This window comes from Erpetoichthys calabaricus, chromosome 3, assembly GCF_900747795.2.
Source record: "Erpetoichthys calabaricus chromosome 3, fErpCal1.3, whole genome shotgun sequence".
NCBI lineage: Eukaryota > Metazoa > Chordata > Cladistia > Polypteriformes > Polypteridae > Erpetoichthys > Erpetoichthys calabaricus.
The window spans coordinates 192,356,250-192,382,339 of record NC_041396.2 but is presented as its reverse complement, the minus strand read 5'-3'; the positions used below and the strand labels follow the sequence as shown (position 1 = coordinate 192,382,339).

At 40.9% G+C, this 26,090-nt stretch overlaps 1 protein-coding gene across 2 annotated transcripts in view; it reads right to left on the bottom strand.

Moving 5' to 3' along the window:
* Window positions 1–1,537: 1,537 nt before the first annotated feature.
* The window catches only part of cep162 (centrosomal protein 162), a 160,368-nt gene continuing 135,815 nt past the window's right edge, over window positions 1,538–26,090 (bottom strand). For both annotated transcript variants that reach the window (XM_051925346.1, XM_051925345.1), the window contains exons 23-27: window positions 22,048–22,706; window positions 13,014–13,155; window positions 4,880–4,978; window positions 4,184–4,318; window positions 1,538–1,962 (exon numbers count right to left, since the gene is read on the bottom strand). In XM_051925346.1, coding sequence (XP_051781306.1) covers window positions 1,744–1,962; window positions 4,184–4,318; window positions 4,880–4,978; window positions 13,014–13,155; window positions 22,048–22,706 — 1,254 coding nt within the window. In that variant the 3' untranslated portion in view covers window positions 1,538–1,743. The remainder of the gene's footprint in view (window positions 1,963–4,183; window positions 4,319–4,879; window positions 4,979–13,013; window positions 13,156–22,047; window positions 22,707–26,090) is intronic.

The following is a 26,090-nucleotide window of genomic DNA, read 5'->3' as shown; positions in this document are numbered from 1 at the left end:
CCAGAGTAATGTGTAGGGTGAGGGAGATGACACCATTCACAGATCTTTTCTGCTGGTATGTAAATGGCAGGGGATCCAGAGCAGCAGAAATTCTGTGGCTATTGTGGATCAGAAGCAGATACTGTAAATATTATAACAAACCACAATACCCCAAACATATAACAGGACTTGTGGCTTGATTAATAAGAGAGCAGTTGTCATTATTATCATGTTAGTTAGATTAGTTATAGGCAGTACAATTTAGCATGTTGCACACAACACAAATTGGAAAAGTTATATTCATTTAACTTTTTGCTTTCTGTGTTGAGTATTTCATGCTGATGTCATTTGCTGGTTGTACTGCATCAAAAAATGTGATGGAGCTTCATTTTGAGTATTTCTTTTCTATGGCATTATTTGGTTGACACTTCATCGTATTTGATTAATATATTGTGAAACAGGATGTGCCGTTCCTTTGCTTCCTCACACAAGATTCTTTGGCAGCACAGAACCTTCCTTGTGGCTTCAAAGTTCTTTTCTCTTCTGCAATCCCGGAAGACACATTCACACTGTCAACTCCACCTCACACCACTCATTTGGGGTCACAGGCACACTATCTGCACTTAATTTCTGGACTCCTCAAGACAATCCAAGCTGGGAGACTTCCCAGGTGGCCACATACCAGGCCAATGGATTTAAGCAGAGGAGTGGGTCTTGTAGGTGCTCTCTTCCTGTCTAATACACACAAAACACACATCCTCTGCATGACCTCTCAGGACGGCTCATTCTCCCAGGTCCATGTGGCTCCACCAGAATTTCCATTCCAAAAATGCCAATGCTTATGTCATTTTTTTTTTAATGAAGAAAATTATCAAACACCAACTGCTGCTGCGCGCCTTCTTACACCTTTAGCCGCGACCAGTAATTTTGCTTCTGTTTAGCCATTCAGATGTGGACTGGCTTTTGTGCATTGGATACCTATCTGACTTCATAACCCAACTTCAGCCCATTACTGGACATTCCACTTAAGAATCTTGTTACAGAGCAGAATTCATGGTTCCCTCAGTTTCAGTTATGGCAAGCTGCCCAGGTCCTGAAGAAGCATAGCATCCTCAGACCGTCACCACTACCACCACTATGCTAGACTGTTGATATCATGTTCTTACTGTGGGATGCTATGCTTGATTTATGCTAAACATAGCGGGTTGGGTGCTGTGTCCACTTTGGCCTTGTGTGTAGAATATTCTTCCAAAATGCTTACGCCACAGAAGCCTGGTGTTTTCTTGGATTTTTTTTAAAGATTCTTCCTTGTAATTCTGTCAGACCAAATACTCCTGCAAATATTAAATTTTATGTTATATATTAAATGTTATATTGTGTACCTTTGGGAAACTGTGATTTAATGGAAACCCAGAGAAACCCAGAGTCTTAGAAATTACTTTCCATACAGAAAAAAGAACTCTTTCTTAGTATTATTTGTAATGTTGTGATAGCAGTTCAAGAATCTGAAAACAAAATGTATTGTATAGAAGATAGAGTTGAAAAAAAAAAATTATATTAAAATATTAAAAATTTTAATTCACTTTTATATATCACCAACATTTGTTTAAATAAATAATTATAGATAACCTTATCACTTCACTTGAGACAATGCAGATCATTTGCACTTCATGATTTGTGAAACAGTCATAGAATTTATATGTTGTGAGAGCTCTTATTTAACATTAATTTTAATCATCACATATTTCCACACATTAGCCATGTTTAAATATTTCCAGTAACTTTAGATGAAAAGGTGCCAACAACACTGGGTTCTGGAATGACAACTCCTTGCTTCTGCAACTCACGCAGAACGTCCAATATTGAATCCAGTTCTATCCTGAACATTTCTAACTCATTGCTCTTGTTCTGAGCAAGCCTTTTCCACTTTTCATTTTCCTGAATTAGCTTGCTGTCCACTGTACAATGGGTCTGTTGAATAACCTGTTAAATGAAAATAAAGAGTGCAATTCAAAGATCAGTGAAGTTGGATCTTCATTATTTTGTTCAGACAATAAATGTTAGATTGTTCATGTTAACATAAAATAAGCTGTCAAAGTTTATATTGTATATTTGTATCTTAAATAAACACAAGAAATGTAGCTGCTGTCTTTTCAAACCTAACAAACATCAACATGTTACTACAAAATCTATTAATTTATTTATTTTTGAAGTTGATTAGTCCACAAGATGGAAAGCCTATGTAATTAGAATTTTTATAAAGCTGTGTTTGGGACAGAGAATCCAGAGAAAAATCTCAATCGGGCATGGAGAAACTGGAAAAAACCCCATAGCAATGACTGGACTGGAATTTAACACCAGTCTCCTGATTGTAAGGGGGGGATGCTAAACACAGCACCACTGTGTCACAAACTTGAAGCCTATAATGATTCAAAACAATATGGAGACACATATAAGGTAAAATACACAGTGTCACTGAAAGAAGTCTTTATTTCAAACCTACCTATAGCTAAATTGCAGTCTGCAGTGTTATGGACAATTATGGTATAAACAATAAAATCAAAATATTATTGGAATAATAAAACATTGTCATTTTTTGGAATAGACCAAAAAAGAATTACTGTAGTCCCCCCACAGTAGGAGGATTAGCTAAGACAATACAATTAGTACTTAAAGCATGACATGTCACAAAATGCAAAATCTCTGCACCCCTACAGGCATGCCTTCATTAGCCTTATTTGCTATCATATTAGTTAAACCAAGCCCTGCCTGCTATGGCATGCTACCTGCCTCTTCCGGTATGGCCGGTATAAAGGTGGGACGCTCCTAAGAGATGGAGTCTCAGTTCTGACCCGACGAGCCATGAGAAAGGTCACACGGACACTTTTTGCACAATGGCAACTTGCCGATCATTTTTTCACTATTGCAATGCCCTTTCTGTTAAAGCCTTTTTTAACATCTTGTGGCAACGTAATAAATGTGGTTTTGTCAAGTTGACACCCCTATTATTCTTGGTCTTGCCTAGAGTCATCCCTCACCCCACTACACTACAATTTAACACTTTTTCAGTGTGTGTGTCCATTTCTTTGTATGCAATTTTTCACATTTTTACCTGCTTCAGTCAATCAATTAACTGATAACTATTAAAATGTTAACTGTTAAAATATATGTCCATTTTCTCCTCTAAAGGTAGAGACAAACGATTTTTAAATTTGTTATTTCAAAATCACTGTCTATGTTTGGATCAAAATGGCTGTGTAAATCAATACTCTCTATGATAGCATAATGAGGTCAAATACAGAGCTTGAAATGCTGATGGCTAGTGTGAAGGCAGAGCAGAGCGATGAATTTTGCTCAGATATTCAGCAAACATTTCTGCAACTTGTCATACAAAATGAACTGTAAAATTTCCTATTTGATTATCTCGGGTTTTTTTTCCGCTTGAAAAACTTGTTTCATTATTTGCATTTGTGGCAGCTGTGCGTTGTCAGGATATACTGTACAGCACATGTTTTGAACATACCTGCTCATTATTATTTTTTTTACATTTCCAATTGAACTGCATCATTTCTCAGTTTCTCTTCTAATTCTGTTTACATTATGTAACACATTGATTCAATTATGTAACAATAATTCATTCAATTATTTTATGTGGGCTTTTCTTGGTGTTTCGTAATCTTAACTCCATCTGGGCCGTATACTAATTGACCATAAATGTTGCATTAAATAATAACACTGAGCTTTCAGTGATGCTAAATGTAGAAATAAACTATTTTGGTCATTATCATTGCAACACCGCAATTACTGGGTTATTTTTGTTGATTATAAATACAACCTAATATGGAATTATAAGACTGTTGCCAAAATAACAACAGGAAAACAATTATGTCTGCAGAAAAACTAGCATGTAACAAAGTAAAACACTTTAAATACATTGATATCATATTTCACAACTAATTAACCACAATCTAATCATACCTTAAAAGTTAATATTTTGCAATCACCATGACAACTTTGACTACTTATTGTTGATATGTGCTGATACAATGATGAAAAACAAATTCTCCATTGATTTAAACTGACCTTGAAAGCTTCAGTGAAACAATCATTAATTACTTCAATAACATTATAAATAAATTAAAAGAAAAACTTTTAAACAGGAGACATAATAGTTTATGCTACAGCAAACATAATATTGTGTTACCTTTTGGAGTTCTTGCTCTCTTTGTGCATGTCGTAATTCCATATTTTTGATTTTTCTTTCTAAAGCTAAAAAGTGCTTTAGTTCAGGGCTGTACTTTTGTTTTGCTTCTTCAAGTTCTTCTTCTAATACTGCAACCTACAAATCATGATGAGTACATCAAGACAGATAAGAATATTACAAACTGCTATAAACAACAGCTCCTTTTAAAGGATTTTCCAGAAGTGGCTTATTTATCAATTATTTTAACAAAAATACATATTTGGAATGTTGTGAGCATACAGTTGTATATCTAAAAATGGATTATACAACCCAAAAAAACTGAGATTTTCTTCATTAATATTTAGATTTTGTTTTGCTGTTTGTACCATACCACTCCCTATTTAAGCATACGTTCTCTGCAAAAACATGAGATTACAGCAAACACAGGGTAACAGATAAAAAATGTACTGTATATTTTTATTGTGTGGAGTATTACTTTAATAATGTGCTTAGTTATTGTTGAGTCTCATGAGTGATGGGTTTACTTACTAAAATAAGACTTAAAAATAAGTAACTACCATCACCCTGCTGATTGTACACTTCTTTGCCTAATGATTTCCTACACTGCACCACTCTTTTTTAAAATAGTTTAGACAAATTGCAAATGGCTAAGCAAAATGTAGTAATTGTAATTAAAGTAAATTATCTTGTAAAAACCTGCTTCTGTAGCTTTTCTCCATGAACCTTTGAAGCAGCAAGATCTTCTTTGCTTCTTTGAAGATCAGCAACTTGATTCTGGAGAAAATGTATCATTATCTGTTTTGTTACAGAAAAAAAAAAACAAATTGATTTTAACTTATTTGATATACATTATTCTTTTAAGAAGAGAACCTTATACTGGCAGAGAAACATACACCCGAAAGGTCAATAGAAATGCAAGGCAGTCTTTTATGTCAATGCCCATGAAGGTCCAGAGTCTCAGGTCTTGAAAACAATATAAAAGAGAAGATACTGTGGTTTGTGAAACATGAGAATGGCAATTCAGTACTGGTTACAATGAACGAAGGAAGTCCACCACAACAGCCAAGACTGACATGGTTATTAGAGAGAGAGAGAAAGAAAGAAAGAAAGGGAGAGAGAAAGAAAGAAATCTTTATTTCTGTGTACATACAGTACATTCATTTTCAAACCTGATTTCCAGTTCATGGTCACAGGGCACAAGCGAGGAAACATACCATCACTGAGCACTCACAACAGGGCTGCTTTAGACTTGCCAATTGATGTAACATACATGTTTTGGGAATTTTGAGGAATACTCACAGGAAAACCTACACTTACACAGAAAGAACATGCAATTCCACAAAAACAATGTTTGTGGAATTGGATTCCAGGGAACCAGATTCATGAGGCATCAAAGCTAACCTCTGTGCCACCATGCCTCACTCCACACATGGAGAACATATAAATATAAATAAAAGAAAAAAATAACTAATTCCTGATTGGCTATTTCTCTTTTTCTCAGGCATATACTTTTTTTAAAGTCTTTCTTTTGACACTGATGTCATTTTTATTTTTCTCAAAATGCGCTCATGTGTTGATAGTAGTACACTCCCTAAAACTCACATTTTATTATACAAGTATATAACAGACTCGGCACATAACATATTCCAAATAAATATTCCAAAAACAAAATCATCTACAAATATCATGCTGCAATTTGAAATAGTAAGAGTATGTTAAATTCATTTTTATATTAATTTACATTATTTTCATTAGGGTGGCGCAGTGGCAGTGCTGCTGCCTCGCAGTTAGGAGACCCGGGTCCGCTTCCTGGGTCCTCCCTATGTGGAGTTTGCATGTTCTCCCCGTGTCTGCGTGGGTTTCCTCCGGGCGCTCCGGTTTCCTCCCACAGTCCAAAGACATGCAAGTTAGGTGGATTGGCGATTCTAAATTGGCCCTAGTGTGTGCTTGGTGTGTGGGTGTGTTTGTGTGTGTCCTGTGGTGGGTTGGCACCCTGCCCGGGATTGGTTCCTGCCTTGTGCCCTGTGTTAGCTGGGATTGGCTACAGCAGACCCCCATGACACTGTGTTTGGATTCAGCGGGTTGGTAAATGGATGGATGGATGGATTATTTTCATTATTATCAGAGTAGTGTCCCTTTACACATGTAATAATAGAAAATTGTTTTTACCTCTGATTAAAATAATCACAGTTTATTGCCAAATAACACTTTGCACAAATATTAATTATGTAACTTGAAACCAGTCAAAAGGAGAATACTGAATTATAGCTTCTGGAAGAGAGAGAAGAAAAAAAAATGCAGCTAGACTTAAAAGCCACCTCATAAAAACACCAACCCACTTGAGTGGCAAATAACCATCTGAAGATAAGTTACAAAGAACAACACTTGGTTATAAGGATTTAACTTTTAATTTCAAAAAATAGTGAAAACATAAATCAAGGGTGCATTATTTAATGATTGCAAAGGCTGGTGTGTTGCACTGGAGCAAAAGGCAGGGCTTTTGAAACACTTTGGCTAATATTCTTTTAGCTTTTACCCTACACTCAGTGGGGAGAAGGACTGTGGATGTATGTGTGTGTGTGTGTGTTTATGTAGTGGACCTTGGGAGGTCACTCTATACAAATTTACCACTTGCTGAACCCTCATTTCACCTGTTAAAGAATGGATTTACATCAACCACTCAATTATAGGTTAAAGCCTGCATGCAGCGATGTCAAATATATGAGTGGGTGAAAGCTGCTGAGCTGCATGGAGCACAGTACTCTATGACAAACAGAGAAATAGAACAGGGAGAAATACATGGTTGTAAATATCCATCCATCCATCCTCTTCCGCTTATCCGAGATCGGGTCACGGGGGCAGCAGCTTGAGCAGAGATACCCAGACTTCCCTCTCCCCGGCCACTTCTTTTAGCCCTTCCGGGAGAATCCCAAGGTGTTCCCAAGCCAGCTGAGAGACATAGTCCCTCCAGCGTGTCCTGGGTCTTCCCCGGGGCCTCCTCCCGGTTAGATGTGCCCAGAACACCTCACCAGGGAGGCGTCCAGGAGGCTGCGACGATGCGTGTTCTCTTCAGGCTCTCAACATGCTTATGGGAGCCCTGAACCCAACACCGTCAGTAATGTCACCGAGTTCAGCTGACAAATGGGGACAAATCTCACATGAAGCCAGGGGATATATTCAAAAGTGAAAACGTGCTTTTATTAAAACAATCAAAAAATGCAAAAGTGCAGTGTCCAAAGTTCCATAAATAAATCCATAAAATAAAGGTTCAGTGAGGATAATAATCAACAAGAAATAAATCCATAAAACACAAGGTTAATATATGCGGTAGTTAAAACGCAGTCTCTCCTTACTCTCCAGCCCTCCTCCCATTGCATCTTCTGCTCCACGGAGAACCAGCAACCACGAGCTCCTTCAGTTAACCTTCATCTTAGCCCCCTATTAGGATGTCACTGCCAGACCGCCAAGGTCAACTCTCCTCCCTTGATTCTTCGCGCACCCGCAGTCGTTCCTCAGATCCTTCGGGAAGGCACCTCTCCTGCTCACCCCACTCACTCCATAAATTCAGTGGGGTGAACTAGCCCCCAGAACGCATCAGCATAACACTCCTTCGCGGGGCCCCAGCTCATGGCGTCTCCACCTTCCAGGTGTCCGGATCGTCACTACCTGACTGCTATTTTCCGACCTTTTACCGCATCCTCTTTTCTCTCTCCATCAACCTTTCTCTTTCCTTTTCCTCCTCCACGATTTCTCTCTCCAATTTATATCCCCCTCTCGTATACCTCCGTCTATATATACACACACCTACGGGTGCCTCCGTGGGCGCAGCGCCTTAATTACACGCCGCAGGAAGCCAATGAGGCAAACAAGAACGACCGCACCAACACATGCAGGTGTGACTCACTCCGATCACCTCATTAACTCCCCGCGGTTGTGCAATCATACCCACGGAGAACGGCACGGCTATACCGATTTAAAAACGACCTTTTTTTTTTCGGAAGCCGCGGACCCACTATACCACAGAGGCATCCTGATCAGATGCCCGAGCCATCTCATCTGACTCCTCTCGATGCGGAGGAGCAGCGGCTCTACTCCGAGTCCCTCCCGGACGACTAAGCTTCTCACTCTATCTTTAAGGGAAAGCCCAGACACCCTATGAAGGAAACTCATTTCAGCCGCTTGTATTCGCGATTTCGTTCTTTAGGTCACTACCCATAGCTCATGACCATAGGTGAGGGTAGGAACATAGATCGACTGGTAAATTGAGAGCTTTGCCTTGCGGCTCAGCTCCTTTTTCACCACAACAAACTGATGCAGAGCCCGCATCACTGCGGATGCTGCACCGATCCGCCTGTCAATCTCACGCTCCATTCTTCCCTCACTCGTGAACAAGATCCCGAGATACTTGAACTCCTCCACTTGGGGCAGGATCTCGCTCCCAACCCTGAGAGGGCACTCCAGCCTTTTCCGGCTAAGGACCATGGTCTCAGATTTGGAGGTGCTGATTCCCATCCCAGCTGCTTCACACTCAGCTGCCTACTGATCCAGAGAGAGCTGAAGATCACGGCCTGATGAAGCAAACAGGACAACATCATCTGCAAAAAGCAGTGACTCAATCCTGAGTCCACCAAACCGGACCCCCTCAACGCCCTGGCTGTGCCAAGAAATTCTGTCCATAAAAGTTATGAACAGAATCGGTGACAAAGGGCAGCCCTGGCGGTGGAAATGGGTTCGACTTACTGCCGGCAATGCGGACCAAGCTCTGACACCGATCATACAGGGACCGAACAGCCCTTATCAGGGGGTCCGGTACCCCATACTCTCGGAGTACCCCCCACAGAATTCCGCGAGGGACACGGTCGAACACCTTTTCCAAGTCCACAAAACACATGTAGACTGGTTGGGCAAACTCCCATGCACCCTCCAGGACCCTGCTAAGGGTATAGAGCTGATCCACTGTTCCACGACCAGGACGAAAACCACACTGTTCCTCCTGAATCAGAGGTTCGACTATCCGACGGACCCTCCTCTCCAGGACCCCCGAATAGACTTTTCCAGGGAAGCTGAGGAGTGTGATCCCTCTGTAGTTGGAACACACCCTCCGGTCCCCCAGTCTGCCAATCCAGAGGCACTGTCCCTGATGTCCATGCGATGTTGCAGAGGCAACAGTCCTACAACATCCAGAGCTTTGAGGAACTCTGGGCGTATCTCATCCACCCCCGGGGCCCTGCCACCAAGGAGTTTTTTGACCACCTCGGTGACCTCAGTGCCAGAGATGGGGGAGCCCACCTCCAAGTCCCCAGGCTCTGTTTCCTCATTGGAAGGCATGTTAGTGGGATTGACGAGGTTTTCGAAGAACTCCCCCCACCGACCCACAACATCCCGAGTCGAGGTCAGCAGTGCATTATCCCCAATATACAGTGTTAACACTGCACTGCTTCCCCCTCCTGAGACGCCGGATGGTGGACCAGAATCTCCTCGAAGCCGTCCGAAAGTCGTCCTCGATGGCCTCCCCAAACTCCTCCCATGCCCGAGTTTTTGCCTCAGCAACTACCAAAGCCGCATTCCGCTTGGCCTGCCGGTACCTATCAGCTGCCTCCAGAGTCCCACAGGACAAAAAGATCCTGTAGGACTCCTTCTTCAGCTTGATGGCATCTAGGGGTGGGCGGTACGACCAAAATTCTATATCACGGTATTTTTCTAAATTATCCCGGTTTCACGGTATTTGACGGTATTTTTTTCCCATGCATGAGTGGATGTTAAACACATTTTCCACTGCAATTACTGGCTAAGAATAACCTATTCCACTGTCAAGAGCATTGTACATTGTACAAAAAAACATTTTAATGTGCACACAAGTATTAATACAGGTTTGCATTGCCCCATAAAGTGATACTTTTCAAGGGGGTGGCACTAATGAAGAGAAGGAAATCACATTGCATGACAGATGCAGTCAAAATACAGAACCTTTTTATTTAACAAATTTTGCAAAAACTTAAATTATAATTTTGACAACATATTTTCAACCATCCAAAGAGGTATTTCGACTTAGGAAAATATCCAGAAGTGCTTGTCAAAAGTTGTATTGCACTGAACATGTCTTAGAAAAGGAATAAATAAATATTTTTTGTAAAACAACTACACTTTCTGTTAATGTTAACAATCTCTTTCCACTGACACGTTAAAGTGACTTTTTAAACAACTTTACCATCATTAAACTGCATAATATTTAAACTAATGAATAATAACAATAAAATAAATAATTGTATTATTACTGATAGTTGCACTATTACTTCAAGATTTCAAAAGCCCAGGTGCATTACACAGTATTCACCAAATTGAATTCTGTGTTCGTCTCTCCGACCACCAGATCACAAACCCAACATTTAAACAATATTTAAGTTAAACCTGTGCGATACCCATTCATACATCCAGTTTTTGGGAGCCTCGTCACACCTGCCATAAAGTTCTCTACACTGAACATACACCTGGGGACCCCTTACTGCGAGGGAGCAGCACTACCGCCACACTACCGTGTATGTTTAACACCTGCTTTAATGCATTTCATCATGAAAATATCAAGTATTTATCTTAGCATTCTAAATTTTCAGAGAGCAGGAATATCATACAGTGAATGGATTCTGTATGGTGATCGCTGTCTACTCTCAGTGCGGAGGAAGTCAGTTTAAGAAGCGTAGTGATTAACAACTGGGTCGGGGAACACAACACAAAGCATTTAATGTGCTATATAACTTATGACGGGGTTTGAGAAAATCTAGTGAATTAAATATTCATTTTACGATGAAGTTTAGTTTATGATGTTCTACTTTAATGACAAAGTACGAGAATAAAGTCAACATGTCGTCACAATATTACACAGTACCCAGGTACATTACACTGTATTGAAAACAAATAAAACAAGTACAACTTGGCTTGCAGTATTATCCAGTAGTATAGAAACAGTATTTACACATCTGACCTTTTAAAACTAAAGCATCTCCAGGCGACAGACGTGACTCCTTTTTTCCGGCTCTCTGTCCATTTTCACCGCGCGGCATACCTATGCTACCACCCACTATTTGGTGGTGTAGCAGTGAAAAAGAGCCCTAGTGCAACAAATCTGTGTTTAGCGGTGTAGCAGTGAAAAAGGTCCCCACTTGAACAGTTTCCCCCTGCGCCACGTTCCGAACGTTGTTTAGGCAATTTAAACCAGTGTTGCGGTATAAGAAAAATCCATATCATAAAAAAAATAAAAAACGGTTTTCGGTATGAACCGGTATACCGCCCAGCACTAATGGCATCCCTCACCGCCGGAGTCCACAAACGGGTTCGGGGATTGCCACCACGACAGGCACCAAAAACCGTACGGCCACAGCTCCGGTCAGCCGCCTCAACAATAGAGGCACGGAACATGGCCCATTCGGACTCAATGTCCCCCACCTCCCTCGGGACGTGGTCAAAGCTCTGCCGGAGGTGGGAGTTGAAGCTACTTCTGACAGGGGACTCTGCCAGACGTTCCCAGCAGACCCTCACAACACATCTGGGCCTACCAGGCCTGACTGGCATCCTCCCCCACCATCGAAGCCTACTCACCACCAGGTGGTGATCAGTTGACAGCTCTGCCCCTCTCTTCACCCGAGTGTCCAAGACATGTGGCTGCAGGTCCGACGACACGACCACAAAGTTGATCATCGAACTGAGGCCTAGGGTGTCCTGGTGCCACACATGAACACCCCTATGCTTGAACATGGTGTTTGTTATGGACAATCCGTGACGAGCACAGAAGTCCAATAACAAAACACCACTCGGGTTCAGATCGGGGGGGCCATTCCTCCCAATCACGCCCTTCCAGGTCTCACTGTCATTGCCCACGTGAGCATTGAAGTCTCCCAGCAGAACGAGGGAGTCTCCAGAAGGTATGCCCTCTAGCACCCCCTCCAGGGACTCCAAAAAGGGTGGGTACTCCAAACTGCTGTTCAGCGCATACGCACAAACAACAGTTTGGACCCGTCCCCCCACCCGAAGGCAGAGGGAGGCTACCCTCTCGTCCACCGGGGTAAACCCCAATGAACAGGCTCCAAGTCAGGGGCAATAAGTATGCCCACACCCGCTCGGCGCCTCTCACCGGGGGCAACTCCAGAGTGGTAGAAAGTCCAGCCCCTCTCAAGGAGATTGGTTCCAGAGTCCAAGCTGTGTGTCGAGGTGAGCCCGACTATATCTAGCCGGAACCTCTCGACCTCACGCACTAGCTCAGGCTCCTTCCCCTTCAGAGAGGTGACATTCCACGTCCCAAGAGCCAGCTTCTGTAGCCGAGGATCGGACCGCCAAGGTCCCCGCCTTTGGCCACCACCCAACTCACAGTGCACCCGACCTCCTTGGCCCCTCCCATAGGTGGTGAGCCCATGGGAAGGGGCACCCACGTTACCTATTCGGGCCATGCCCGGCCGAGCCCCATGAGTGCAGGCCCGGCCACCAGGCGCTCGCCATCGAGCCCCACCTCCAGGACTAGCTCCAGAGGGAGGGCCCCGGTGACCCGCGTCCGGGCAAGGGAAAACGTCGTCCAAGGTTTTGCTTCATCATTGGAGGTTTGTTGAACCACTCTTTGTCTCATCCCTCACCTAGAACCAGTTTGCCTTGGGTGGCCCTACCAGGGGCATAAAGCCACGGACAACAGAGCTCCTAGGATCATTGGGACACGCAAACCCTTCCACCACGATAAGGTGGCGGTTCAAGGAGGAGTTGAACATATATGTAAACATGTAAATATATAACGGATAAAAACAAACAATACAAATAACAGGTGAGGATCCATTTAGAAGTCAAAGATTACCTCCTGTGTGGATACTTTATTTGTTAATTCGGCCACTTTGGAAGAAGAATGCTCCAAAGCATGTTGGGTAATTATACGTTCAAGTTCTTTTTGATGAGCCACTTTTAAACATGAAATATGTTCAGCTGCATCTATTTGGGACCTGAAAGAATAAATAAGTAACAAATTAGTAGTTCAGCAACCTCCAAAGACTTTGTAGATTTCCTAGGCAAGTTAAAAATGTAAAGTGATTTCAAAAACATAAGCATTGCAATATAACATATATATATATATTACAGTCTGCATGCAAATTTTAAAGCATGCTGGGGGAATTGGTTGCTTACAAATACTAAAAGTGAAAATGCTTGCAGTTAGTTTAAGACCAATTAACTGAATAGACTAGGTTGGCCAGCTGCTCCTCCAATCTGTCTATCTAAGTAGACATTAAGAGTGGAATCCCTTTCTAAATCATTGCTTAATTAATTCTTTGAAGAACCTACAATATTCATGTTTTCCTTTAAAATGGGAAAAACACAAATATCCTGTAATCCAATTTTCATAAATAAAAGCTAGTTAGTTTAACTTTCTTATGCTTCTACTTTAAATGTTTAAACTTAAGTATCTCATTATCTCCCAGAACATATACCAGTATCTTACAGGACATGTTTCAGTATCTTCCAGTAAGAGATTCATACCAGTGCTGTAAGGCAACAGCACTAACTACTGCACCACCTTGCCATTTGAACATGAAATGGAATTACACATAAACTGCATTCTTTATGAACTTCTTTAATGAAAAAATAGACAGTTTAAGATCCCAGAACTCAGCATCACCTCACAAACTTTATACTAGATTAGCAGACCCTGTCTTGCCTTACACACACCATTTTAGTAATTTTAATTTAGTAACAGAATAGGAAGTTATATCTTTAATTTCTAAAATGAAACTTACTTCTTGTTCCTTATGCCCAGTCCAAACAATACTAGTAAGAAGCTCAATGGATGTTCTTGTAGCCCCCCACTGTTAGTGTTATGAATAGCTTATTACTACAATTGCCCAGTTCCTGATGCACTAAAACTATTAGTTATCATATAGACCAAACAGCATTTTTCAGATGCTCTCCTTAATTAGTTGCGTCAGTGAGTTAAAGGAGTGGATGGATGAGAGCTATAGGTATTTGTCTCTGAATATGGGGGAAAACAGATACTACTTATTGGGTGGAATGATGCTGACTGCAACAACATTCTGTCACTTTTCACCTCACAATCAGTTTTACTGAATCAGCACACTTATAAAAGTCATATAAAAAAAAAAACATATAAAAGTCTTAAATGGCCAAAGCTCTGCTTACTTAACTGAACTTATCATTATTTATAAATGATAAATTAGTAAAAGTAAAAACAGGCCATAATTAGGATGAGAAAAGAAAACAAACCCTTTACAGAGATAGCAGAAACATGAGGAGTGGTCAAATCAATCATATGGTACATTCTTGAAAAGAAGGAACCAGAGCATATTTTAAGATCTCAAGATGCAGCCCTACTTATTATTCTAAGGATTAATAAAATAACATTGGGAGGTCGAGCTTTTACCTACAGGTCCCCAAAAGTGTCAAATGTACTGCCTACTAACATAAAAGATGCCCTTTCAGTCTCAGCTTTTAAATCCTGGCTGAAGAGTCACTACTTTAGTCTAGCATACCCTGATTAGTGAAGTTAGTTCCGGCGCCGCCGAGAGTGGCAGCCTTTTCAGCAGCTTCGTGTATGACTGTATGTGTATGTGTACTTTTCTACTTTTATTTTTCTATTTTTATTTATTGATCACTCCTATCACTTTATTTTATGTGGATTCGTTCCCTGGACACACTTACTTTTACAACGTGGGCATGGATTTTTACTTGCCGAGACTCGTCTATTCAAGTACTCAACTTCAAGCGCTGGGAACAAATGCCAGTATCGGTGTGGTTCCCTATTTATCCGGCGAGGTAAGAAGGCGGTATCGTGGCAGCAGAGCTGGCACTAAGCTAAAAATGAAGCGCCTTGCGAGAAAGTGGCGTTTTAAGCCTTCTGTGATTCTGGGGAATGTGAACTCAATCTCAAATAAGATCGACAAACTGGCTGCGCTGGTGAAAAATGTCAGAACCTACAGAGAAGGCAGTTTGTTGTGCTTTGCGAAACGTGGCTAACTACCACCATCCCAGATGCTAACTTGGAGCTACCCGGGTTTAGCACAGTTAGAGCGGAGAGAGATGCAAGTACCTGTGGGAAGCACAAAGGAGGAGGACTTGCTCTCTATGTTAATACACAGTGGTGTAACTCTGGACATGTTAACGTCAAAGTCTCCACTTGCTGCAGGGACATCGAACTGTTGGCCGTAAGTTTGCGTCCCTATTACTTGCCCAGAGAGTTTGGATAAGTCATTGTTGTCATCGTGTACATCCCTCCTCGGGCGGATGTGGAGACAGCGAGTGACATCATCCATTCTGCTGTTGCTAAGTTACAAATGCAGCACCCTGAGGCGCTTGTGCTAATCGCTGGAGACTTTAACCATGTAACGCTGGACAAAACATTACCTGCCTTCTCCCAGTATGTGGACTGTAACACCCGGGGAAATAAGACTATTGATTTACTGTATGCAAACATTGACGCATACAGCGCCACCCCACTGCCTGCGCTTGGGAAAGCAGATCATAACCTGGTTCTGCTTCAGCCTCACTATAAACCAAAAGTGATGGTCCTACCTACAACTACACGATCATTGTGAATTTCCCATTGGGATTAATAAAGTATCTATCTATCTATCTCCAGGAAGTGGACCCCGGAGGCAGAGAAGGCTCTGAGAGAATGTTTTGGAACTACAGACTGGGACATCCTGCAGGGATCACATAGTGAGAACATTGAGGGAGTTGTTGACTGCACTACTGACTACATCAACTTCTGTATGGACATTGTAGTTCCAGTAAGAACTGTATGCTGCTATACTAACAACAAGCCATGGATTACAAGTGACATCAAGGGCCTTTTGAACCAGAAGAAAAGGGCTTTTAAAGGCGGTAATCAGCATGAGCTCAAGTGCGTGCAGAATGAACTCCGAGTCCAGCTCAGGGCGGTGAAGGAGCAGTATAGGAGAAAGCTGGAGCAGAAGTTGCAGAATAACAGCATGAAGGAAGTGTGGGATGGGATGAAGATCTTCACTGGCTGCAGCTCGAAGCGGGGTACCACCATCGAGAGAGACGTGAAGAGAGCAAACCAAATGAACAACTTCTTTAACAGGTTTGACCACCCTAACCCACTCTCACCTCGGAGTACTGCACCCTCCACACATCCTTCTGCTGATACCAGCATAGGAGAGACATCCCCACCCATAATTACAACAGCGCAAGTAAGCAGAAAGCTGAGGAGACTTCGTGCCAGCAAAGCAGCGGGTCCAGATGGAGTATCGCCACGACTGCTGAAGGTCTGTGCATTGGAGCTGGGGGGTCCTCTACAGCGCATCTTCAACCTGAGCCTGGAACAGGGGAGAGTCCCGAGGCTTTGGAAAACATCTTGCATCACCCCAGTCCCAAAGGTATCACGTCCTAGTGAGCTGAATGACTTCCGGCCTGTTGCTCTGACATCACATGTGATGAAGACCATGGAGAGGCTGCTGCTTCACCACCTGAGGCCACAGGTTCAACACGCCCTCGACCCTCTTCAGTTTGCATATCAGGAGAAGGTGGGAGCGGAGGATGCCATCATCTATATGCTACATCGATCCCTCTCTCACTTGGACAGAGGCAGTGGTGCTGTAAGAATTATGTTTCTAGACTTCTCTAGCGCCTTCAACACAATCCAACCTCTGCTCCTTAGGGACAAGCTGACAGAGATGGGAGTAGATTCATATCTGGTGGCATGGATCGTGGACTATCTTAAAGACAGACCTCAGTATGTGTGTCTTGGGAACTGCACGTCTGACATTGTGGTCAGCAACACAGGAGCACCACAAGGGACTGTACTTTCTCCGATCCTGTTCAGCCTATATACATCAGACTTCCAATACAACTCGGAGTCCTGCCACGTGCAAAAGTTTGCTGAAGACACTGCTATCGTGGGCTGCATCATGAGTGGGCAGGAGGAGAAGTATAGGGACCTAATCAATGACTTTGTTAAATGGTGCGACTCAAACCACCTACACCTGAACACCAGCAAAACCAAGGAGCTGGTGGTGGATTTTAGGAGGCCCAGACCCCTCATGGACCCCATGATCATCAGAGGTGACTGTGTGCAGATCGTGCAGACCTATAAATACCTAAGAGTGCAGCTGGATGATAAATTAGACTGGACTGCCAATACTGATGCTCTGTGTAAGAAAGGACAGAGCCGGTTATACTTCCTTAGAAGGCTGGCGTCCTTCAACATCTGCAATAAGATGCTGTAGATGTCCTATCAGACGGTTGTGGCGAGCGCCCTCTTCTGTGCGGTGGTGTGCTGGGGAGGCAGCATTAAGAAGAAAGACGCCTCACGCCTGGACAAACTGGTGATGAAGGCAGGCTCTATTGTTGGCATGGAGCTGGACAGTTTGACATCTGTAGCAGAGCGACGGGCGCTCAGTAGGCTCCTATCAATTATGGAAAATCCACTGCATCCACTAAACAGTGTCATCTCCAGACAGAAGAGCAGCTTGATCCACTGACAGACTGAGAAGATCGTTCCTCCCCCAAACTATGCGACTCTTCAATTCCGCTCTTGGGGGAGGGTAAACATTAACATTATATAAAGTTATTGTCTGTTTTTACCTGCATTATTATCAATCTTTAATTTAATATTGTTTTTTGTATCAGTAAGGTGCTGCTGGAGTATGTGAATTTCCCTTTGGGATTAATAAAGTATCTATCTATCTATCTATCTATACAAAAATAAGTTGTGTTGTACTGAAATTGTGCCTAATGTTCTGTCATTAAAAGCAGAAATCTGTACCATAACAAATAATTCTGAAGTCAATAATATTAAATACACAGCACACTGTACCTATAAACGAATACATTTTTTATAAACCATACAACTTGCAATTAAGGTACAGTAATCCCTCGCTACTTCGCGGTTCACTTTTCGCGGATTCACGACTTCGCAGATTTTATATGTAAGCATATCTAAATACATAACGCGGATTTTTTGCTGCTTCGCGGGTTTCTGCGGACAATGGGTCTTTTTACTTCTGGTATTTGCTTCCTCAGTTGGTTTGCCCAGTTCATTTCATACAAGAGATGCTATTGGCGGATGGCTGAGAAGCTACCCAATCAGAGCACGCAGTTAAGTTCCTGTGTGCTGCTGACTGGCTCAGCGACGGAGTGCTGCATTAACCAGGAAGGTCTTATCTCACTCATTCAGCATTAACGTGCTCTTGCTACTGCATTCAGGGGAATATCACCTACATCGTCATTATTTTTACTGCGCAGCATATTCATCACCATCATCACGTCATATATAGCTACGTGTACTTCGCTATACAGTAAGTGTAAACTTATCTACCGATTTCATATTGCTTAGCAGTTGTCCCTGTTATTAATAGAGTAAAGGGTGGGTTGTAAACAATACAGAGAGGGTTTAAAAACGTCCAAATACACGTTAAATAATTAAATAAATATGGTGTCCCTACTTTGCGGAAATTCAGTTATCGCGGTCGGCCTTGGAACCTATCTCCCGCGATAAGTGAGGGATTACTGTAAATGATAATTTTTTTTTGTAAGGTATCTTTTATGAGCCTAATAAACAATGTGACAAATAAGACAGAACTACTTTTCTTAACAGAGTACATTTGTGCAGAAAGGAAGGCAACTACCTGGGGAAATTTACACAATATGAATAAAACAAACAGGTCAACCTGTACAGATGCCAGGAATTCTGATTAGTAGAGACAGCAGTCTTACATATTAATTTTGATCAAGTGCTGAATCTTTAACAATTGCAAGTTTAGCATATAGCTTGTGGGCAAAATATTTAAGGATAATAAACTCCAGCTTTTGCCTAGAGAGTGGAACCAAGGCACATGCTAGACCACTTCCAGTAGGCAAGGTGTTGGATTTCTCAGACTACTATTACCACTGGATTATATCTTGCCAAAAACACTTAAGCACCTAGTACTTACTTAACACCTACAGTATAATTTGGTGGTTATATGTATACTAGACATTAAGCCCGTACAATAACGGGCGCTAGAACAGTAGTGCATAAACATTAGTAGGAACAGTCTATATTAAATGGCAAAGGACCGTCTATTTTCTCTTACAGTAATACTGGCTTGTATGTGGCTGTAATATGCGTTACTGTATTGTGTGCCTTTAATTTTCTTTCGCAGTAATACGTCTCTCCAGCAAGTACTGTGCAGTTCCCCAGCAAGTATTTTAATCTGTGCTGGCGTGCAGCTGATTATTGTATGTGTGACATCTCCCCAGCAACGGATTTTATGTGCACGAAAATAAATCTACTTTTAAAAGTCAACCTATTGTAATATCATGAAAATTCGTATATTTAGGAAAACCCCTTCAACGACTGACACTTTACGCTTTAGCGGGCCAAGTTTGTTAATCGCAAATCTGACATCCTCAGAGTGAACAACAAACACTAATCCCACCTCTTTAGGGAAGCTGGTCTCCGCATCTCAGTACCCGGTTGGATTTTTCGTGCGTTATGTTTTAAGTCTTACCTCATTTACCGAAATCCGATTGGATCGGCCGCGCGATATTTTATAGGTCCCACCCTCTCTGTCTTGTGTGACGCGTCAGGCGTCCTCTGAAGCATCTGCTTTGAAGCGTCACACCGTGCCCCGCGCATGCGCACTTCACCAGAAGACACACACACACGGACATCTGGACGCACACAGGGATTTTATTAAAGAGGATAAAGTAGTGGCAGGTCCATTAAGTATTTGGAGAGAGACACAATTTTCATACATTTGTATGCCACAATGGATTTGAAATGAAGCAATCATTATGCGATTGAAGTGTAGACTTTTAGCTTTAAGGGGTTTAACAAAAATACAGTATGAGCTATTTAGGAATGACAACCATTTTTCTACATAACTCCCCCAATACCCCAACCAATTTCCTGGGGCTCAAAAGTATATGGACATTTGACTGATATAAGCTGTTCCACGGCCAGGTTTAATCCGGTCCCTTATTATTTCATTAACTATTCAGCAAGTAAAAGGTCTGGAATTGATTCCAAGTGTGGAATTTGCATTTGGAAGCTGTCACTGTGAACTCTCAATATAAGGTCCAAAGAGCTGTCCATGCAAGTAAAAACAGTCCATCATTAGGCGGAGAAAACAAAGCAAACCCATTAGAAAGACAGCGAAACACAAGGAGTGGTCTAATCAACTATATGGTACATTCTTAAAAAGATGGAACACACTGGTGAACTCGGCAACACCACAAGGTCTGGAAAACCACAGAAGACAACTGTGCTAAACGACTGTAGAATTCTGCCCTTGGACAGCGTTAGCCAAACCAGGAACACCCTCCAGGAGGTAGACCTATCATTGCAAAAGTTTACAATTAATTAAAGATTTCATTTAAGACAGAGGGTTTACCACAAGGTACAATCCACTGGTACACCTCAAGCATAGGAAGGACAAATCAGACTTTGCTAGAAAACATTCTTTTAAAACCTGTCCAATTCTGGAACAATTTTCTTTGGACAAAGGAAACTAAAATCAATATGTACCAAAATGTTGGAAAGAAAAGAGTTTGCAGAAGACAAGGAATGCCTCATGATCCAATGAAAACCACATCATCTGTGAAACATGATGGAAGCAGTTTTATGGCATGATCATGCATGGCTGCGAATGGAAGTCAGTCACTAGAGTTTATTGATGATATGACTCCAGGCAGAAGTAGCAGGATCAATTCTGAAGTGTACAGAGCTATACTGTCTGCTCAGATTCAGTCAAATGCTGCAAAACTGTAATACATAATAGAGATGCAAAATACATAGCAAAGATGGAGAATGAAGCAAAACATAAATCAAGTGCTTTTCAACGCAAAGTAGTGGAATATTCTTCAATGGCCAAGTCAGTGAACTGACCTCAACCCCATTGGACATGCATTTCACTTGCTGAAGACAAAACTGATGGCAGAAAGTCCAACGAACAAGCAGCAACTGAAGATAGCTGCAGTAAAGGTTTGGCAAAGTATCACTCTGGTGGAAACCCAACAGTTGGAGATGTCCATTGGCTGCGGACTATGAAAATGATCATTATATTTATGATTTTGTTAGTTTGTCCAAATACGTTTGAGCCCCTGAAAATATGGGGATCGTGTAAAAAAAATGTATGTCTTTTCTAAACAACTCATACAATATTTTTGTTAAACCCCTTGGATTAAAGTTAAAAGTCTATACTTCAATCACATCTTAATTGCTTTGTTTCAAATCCACTGTGGTGGTGCACAAAGTCAAAGCCTTGTGGTCCTGACCGTATACAGTGTCAGATGTAATCTACATTACACTACACTACATTTAGTAGTTGTACTGCATGCTAGTGTTCATCCTATTAACATTTACAGTACTGAAGAATGAGAAAACAATATATTGCTTTAAAAAAAGAAAATGCTGTGTTAGAATAAAAACTTTTTAAAAAACATATTTCATAAAAAGGTAAATTTGTACAAATTCCAGGTACCATATTAGTGAGTTATATGCCATCTGCTTATACAGCTAACTGCAGAGATACCGCATATCTCTACTGTTTTGAATGTATGTAGTCACAGTTGTGCCCAGTCATTGTTTCAGAAGATAATTAAAATAAAATATTAATTAAGCAAATTATTACTTTAACTGATTTACTTCTCTTCACTGTGTTACTATTGCACATCACCTTTCATAACTAGCAAAATCACTATTATAACAATTATATAAATGAATAATAGATTCTATTCAAGAGCAGATACATTAATAAATTAGAAATGATACATACATACTAACCATCGTGCAATGTGAAAAATAATATAACACATAATTTATAATAACACTTATTACAGAAGTAAATGTACTGAAGGTATTGTCAGAAATGTTTCTTTACCTTTTTGCTTCACATTCTGCCTCAGTAACTGCAGCTTGTAAAGTTACTTTTTGCTTCTCCGTTTCAAGAATCAGCTGTTCTATTTCTAACTTTAGTTTCTCATTTTCCTGCAGAACATCAGAAATATGCAAACCAGCAAAGACATTTGGCTGATAACATTTTTCATCCAAAGTTGCAGGAAATGGTTCAGGATTTTCTAAATATTGGGTAGAACTGGACTCAGTGTTAATTCTGTCTGCTTTAGATGGCTTTGTTTTCTTCTCCCATATTTTTTCTACTTTAGTCTGATTACTCAGTAATGTCCTCCTTTCTTTCTGAAGAACCTCAACAGTTTTTGCAAGCTCTTGAATCTTGGTATTTTTCATTGCCAACTCCTGCTGCAGTCTCTCAATATCAATACTGTTAAAATCATTAATTGCATGACCTTCAGCTTTCTGCAGATTTTTCACAGCCCTGTGACATGTCGTCATTTGTTGATTTGTAAGATGCTGATTATGAACATTATTTTCTGCTTGAAGGATGTCTTCTTTGCTGTCTGGCAAGTCTGTTAATTGTATATCTTCTTGTAATAAATTATGATTGCTAGAATATCGCTTAGGTGTATCTTGTCCACTTTTTAGCTGCTTTTCCAAATCTAAAATAGTTTGCTCGTATTGAATCTGAAAAATGAAAACATAGCACAAAAATTATGCTTCTTGTGCATATAATTTATTTTTTTGAAAACCAAAAGAAATACCTAAAAATTGTTAAGGTACCTTTTATATTTGTAAATACATAATAAAGTACCATAAACATTTATAAGTACATGAAACTATGTGTAATGTAATCAATAACAAGTACAGGGATTAAAAAATGGATAAAAATGATGACAAGGTGCAAGAATCATATTCTGAATCAGATTATTCCAATACAATGTAGTGAAGGACTGAAGCCTGTCCTGGGAGAATCAGGGCCAAAGTAGGAACTGACAATCCTGGCAAATGCCAGGGATTCTTTTTTACTTATTTCAAATTTCTATAAAAAAAGATCAAGTCTATGTCACAAGAGGAAAAAAAGAATGTTATCTTTGAGTGGAAATAAAAATGAATCTAGCACAGAGTAGCTCTATATTTGCAATCACCAGCTCACCCAGTAGTTTACATTGATGGTGACAGTACAACATTACCACTATGCAATCCCATAAACTATATAACCATATAGAATTTATTCAGACCATTGATCTAACCTCACTAGTCTAATGTAATCACAAACTTAATTGAACTCAAAGTATAATGTTTACATCCAACCATTTAACCATGATTCCAGTTTACCATATTCTGGCTAAATGAGAAGAAGTCAATGTCACCACCCAATCAATGTACAGTGTCAGTTTTACATTTGAGACTCCAGCTATATAGAACCTTTTTTATTGTTCCAAGAGTTTTGAAGAGTATAATCTTCAAGTCATTGATGACGTTGAATAGCAGAGGATGGTATTTGCAGTGTTTTAATATAAGCCCATATGGGAGATGGTTATATTTTGAATTAATTTACTCTTCAGAAAAATATTTAAAAGTATACTGCTGTAATCCTGTTGCTGTGTTGATCAGTTATTTTGCATTGTCACATATGTGTCTCCTATACTGCAGCAGTTTGAGTATTATTATTAGTAATACTAGGGGGCTTCGCTCGCCAACCCCTGTTTTTGTTTTTCCAGCTATACACTTTTTTTTCTTTGAATTGTTGCTATTTCATTAGTTTCACTTTTATTTCAGAACTTCTGTAAAAACAATATTTGGAATCTTTCGAGTCCCAACGTGCTGAATCTTTTTAATGAGGTCAGTGAGATATGTGTTTAATGACTTTGTACCATAATTCAGGACAGCTCTCTCTGTTTGAAATTTCAGTACAGACAAAACGATTTACATCATCAGCAGTTAATTTTTTTTTGCAAAGTAACCAATACAGTAATCCCTCCTCCATCGTGGGGGTTGCGTTCCAGAGCCACCCACGAAATAAGAAAATCCGCGAAGTAGAAACCATATGTTTATATGGTTATTTTTATATTGTCATGCTTGGGTCACAGATTTGCGCAGAAACACAGGAGGTTGTAGAGAGACAGGAACGTTATTCAAACACTGCAAACAAACATTTGTCTCTTTTTCAAAAGTTTAAACTGTGCTCCATGACAAGACAGAGATGACAGTTCTGTCTCACAATTAAAAGAATGCAAACATATCTCTTCAAAGGAGTGCGCGTCAGGAGCACTGAATGTCAGAAAGTGAGAGAAAACCAAACAAATCAATAGGGCTGTTTGGCTTTTAAGTATGCGAAGCACCGCCGCTACAAAGCTGTTGAAGGCGGCAGCTCACACCCCTTCCGTCAGGAGCAGAGAGAGAGAGAGAGAGAGAGAGAGAGAGAGAGAGAGAGAGAGAGAGAGACAGAGGAAAACAAACAGTGAAAAATCAATACATGCCCTTTGAGCTTTTAAGTATGCGAAGCACCGTGCAGCATGTCGCTTCAGGAAGCAGCTGCACACAGAAGGTAGCAACGTGAAGATAATCTTTCAGCATTTTTAGACGAGCGTCCGTAGCGTCTAGGTGTGCGACAGCCCCCCTGCTCACACCCCCTACGTCAGGATCAGAGAAAGTCAGCGCGAGAGAGAGAGAGAAACAAAAGTAAGTTGGGTAGCTTCTCAGCCATCTGCCAATAGCGTCCCTTGTATGAAATCAACTGGGCAAACCAACTGAGGAAGCATGTACCAGAAATTAAAAGACCCACTGTCCTCAGAAATCCGTGAACCAGCAAAAAATCTGCGATATATATTTAAATATGCTTACATATAAAATCCGCGATAGAGTGAACCTGCGAAAGGCGAAGCGCGATATAGCGAGGGATCACTGTAAATGCATGTGAGGTAAACTCCGTTTTTGAAATTCTCTTGACTTAAACTTCAAAGCCTTACAATATTTACATACTTCTGACATATCACCTATGTCCATATATTTAATCTCTATTCGCCTTTTCGTTATTTTTCCCGAGTAATAATTTCTCTTTCTTTGCGCTATTGCGATGTTTACTTTCTTTGTTTTGACACTGTCGTTTTTTTTCTGCTTTCATATTCTGTATCTTGCTCTGCATGTGTTTTGCGCTTACGTTTTTTTTTTTTTTTTTTTGAGTCTTTTGAATTCCAGTTTTCATTATCTCTAACCTGCTCTGCATGTGTATGGCCCCCTTGTTTTTTAACCTTTATATGATGTTTTACTTTGTTTTCTACTCTCTTTTATTTCTGACCTCGCTTTATCCTGCTTTTTTTTTTAACGACACCTGGTCCGTGGTGATTATTTTCCCTTTCCCGGGTAATAATTTCCATATATTTGCGCTCCTGCGATCTTTACTTTCTTTTTATACTTTCTAATTTTTCTACTTTCATATTCTTTAACTTTCTCCACATGTGTATCGCGCCAACTATTTTTTTTTTGAGCCTTTCGAATTCCACTGCTTTCATAATGTCTAACCTGCCCTGCACGTGTATAGCGCCAACGTCCGGATTGGACGTGCTTTTTTTTTTTCAATTCCACTTTTTCTGGGCTGATAATTATCATTACTTTCATAATCTCTAACCTGCTCTGCATGTGTATAGCGCAAACGTCCCGATTGGTCACACTTTTTTTCAATTCCACTTGTTTTGGGCTGATAATTACTTTCCTTATTTTCTGAATTTGCACCTAGATTATTCTTTTTCTTTTTGTCTCTCCAACGCTTTTGAGTCTCTTTTCTCCGCACTGCTTTCTTCTTCGCTTTGTCGTCAATGTTTCATTTATAACGTATTGTTCTTATATGCCTTATATGTGCTGAGAGCCCTGGATCTGTGTGTGTTCAAAGCCAAAACACGAGTGTGTGTGTGTTGCTGGCTGCCCCTGCACTCATTTATTTGGTAAGACAGACGTGTCTTGCAAGAATCTCATGTTCTACATCATTGCGAGACAGTCCTGGGTCAACCTCTTGGCACAAAATCTCATGTTTAAGGTCCCCGCGAGACGCTCGGTGGCCAATCTCTCTAG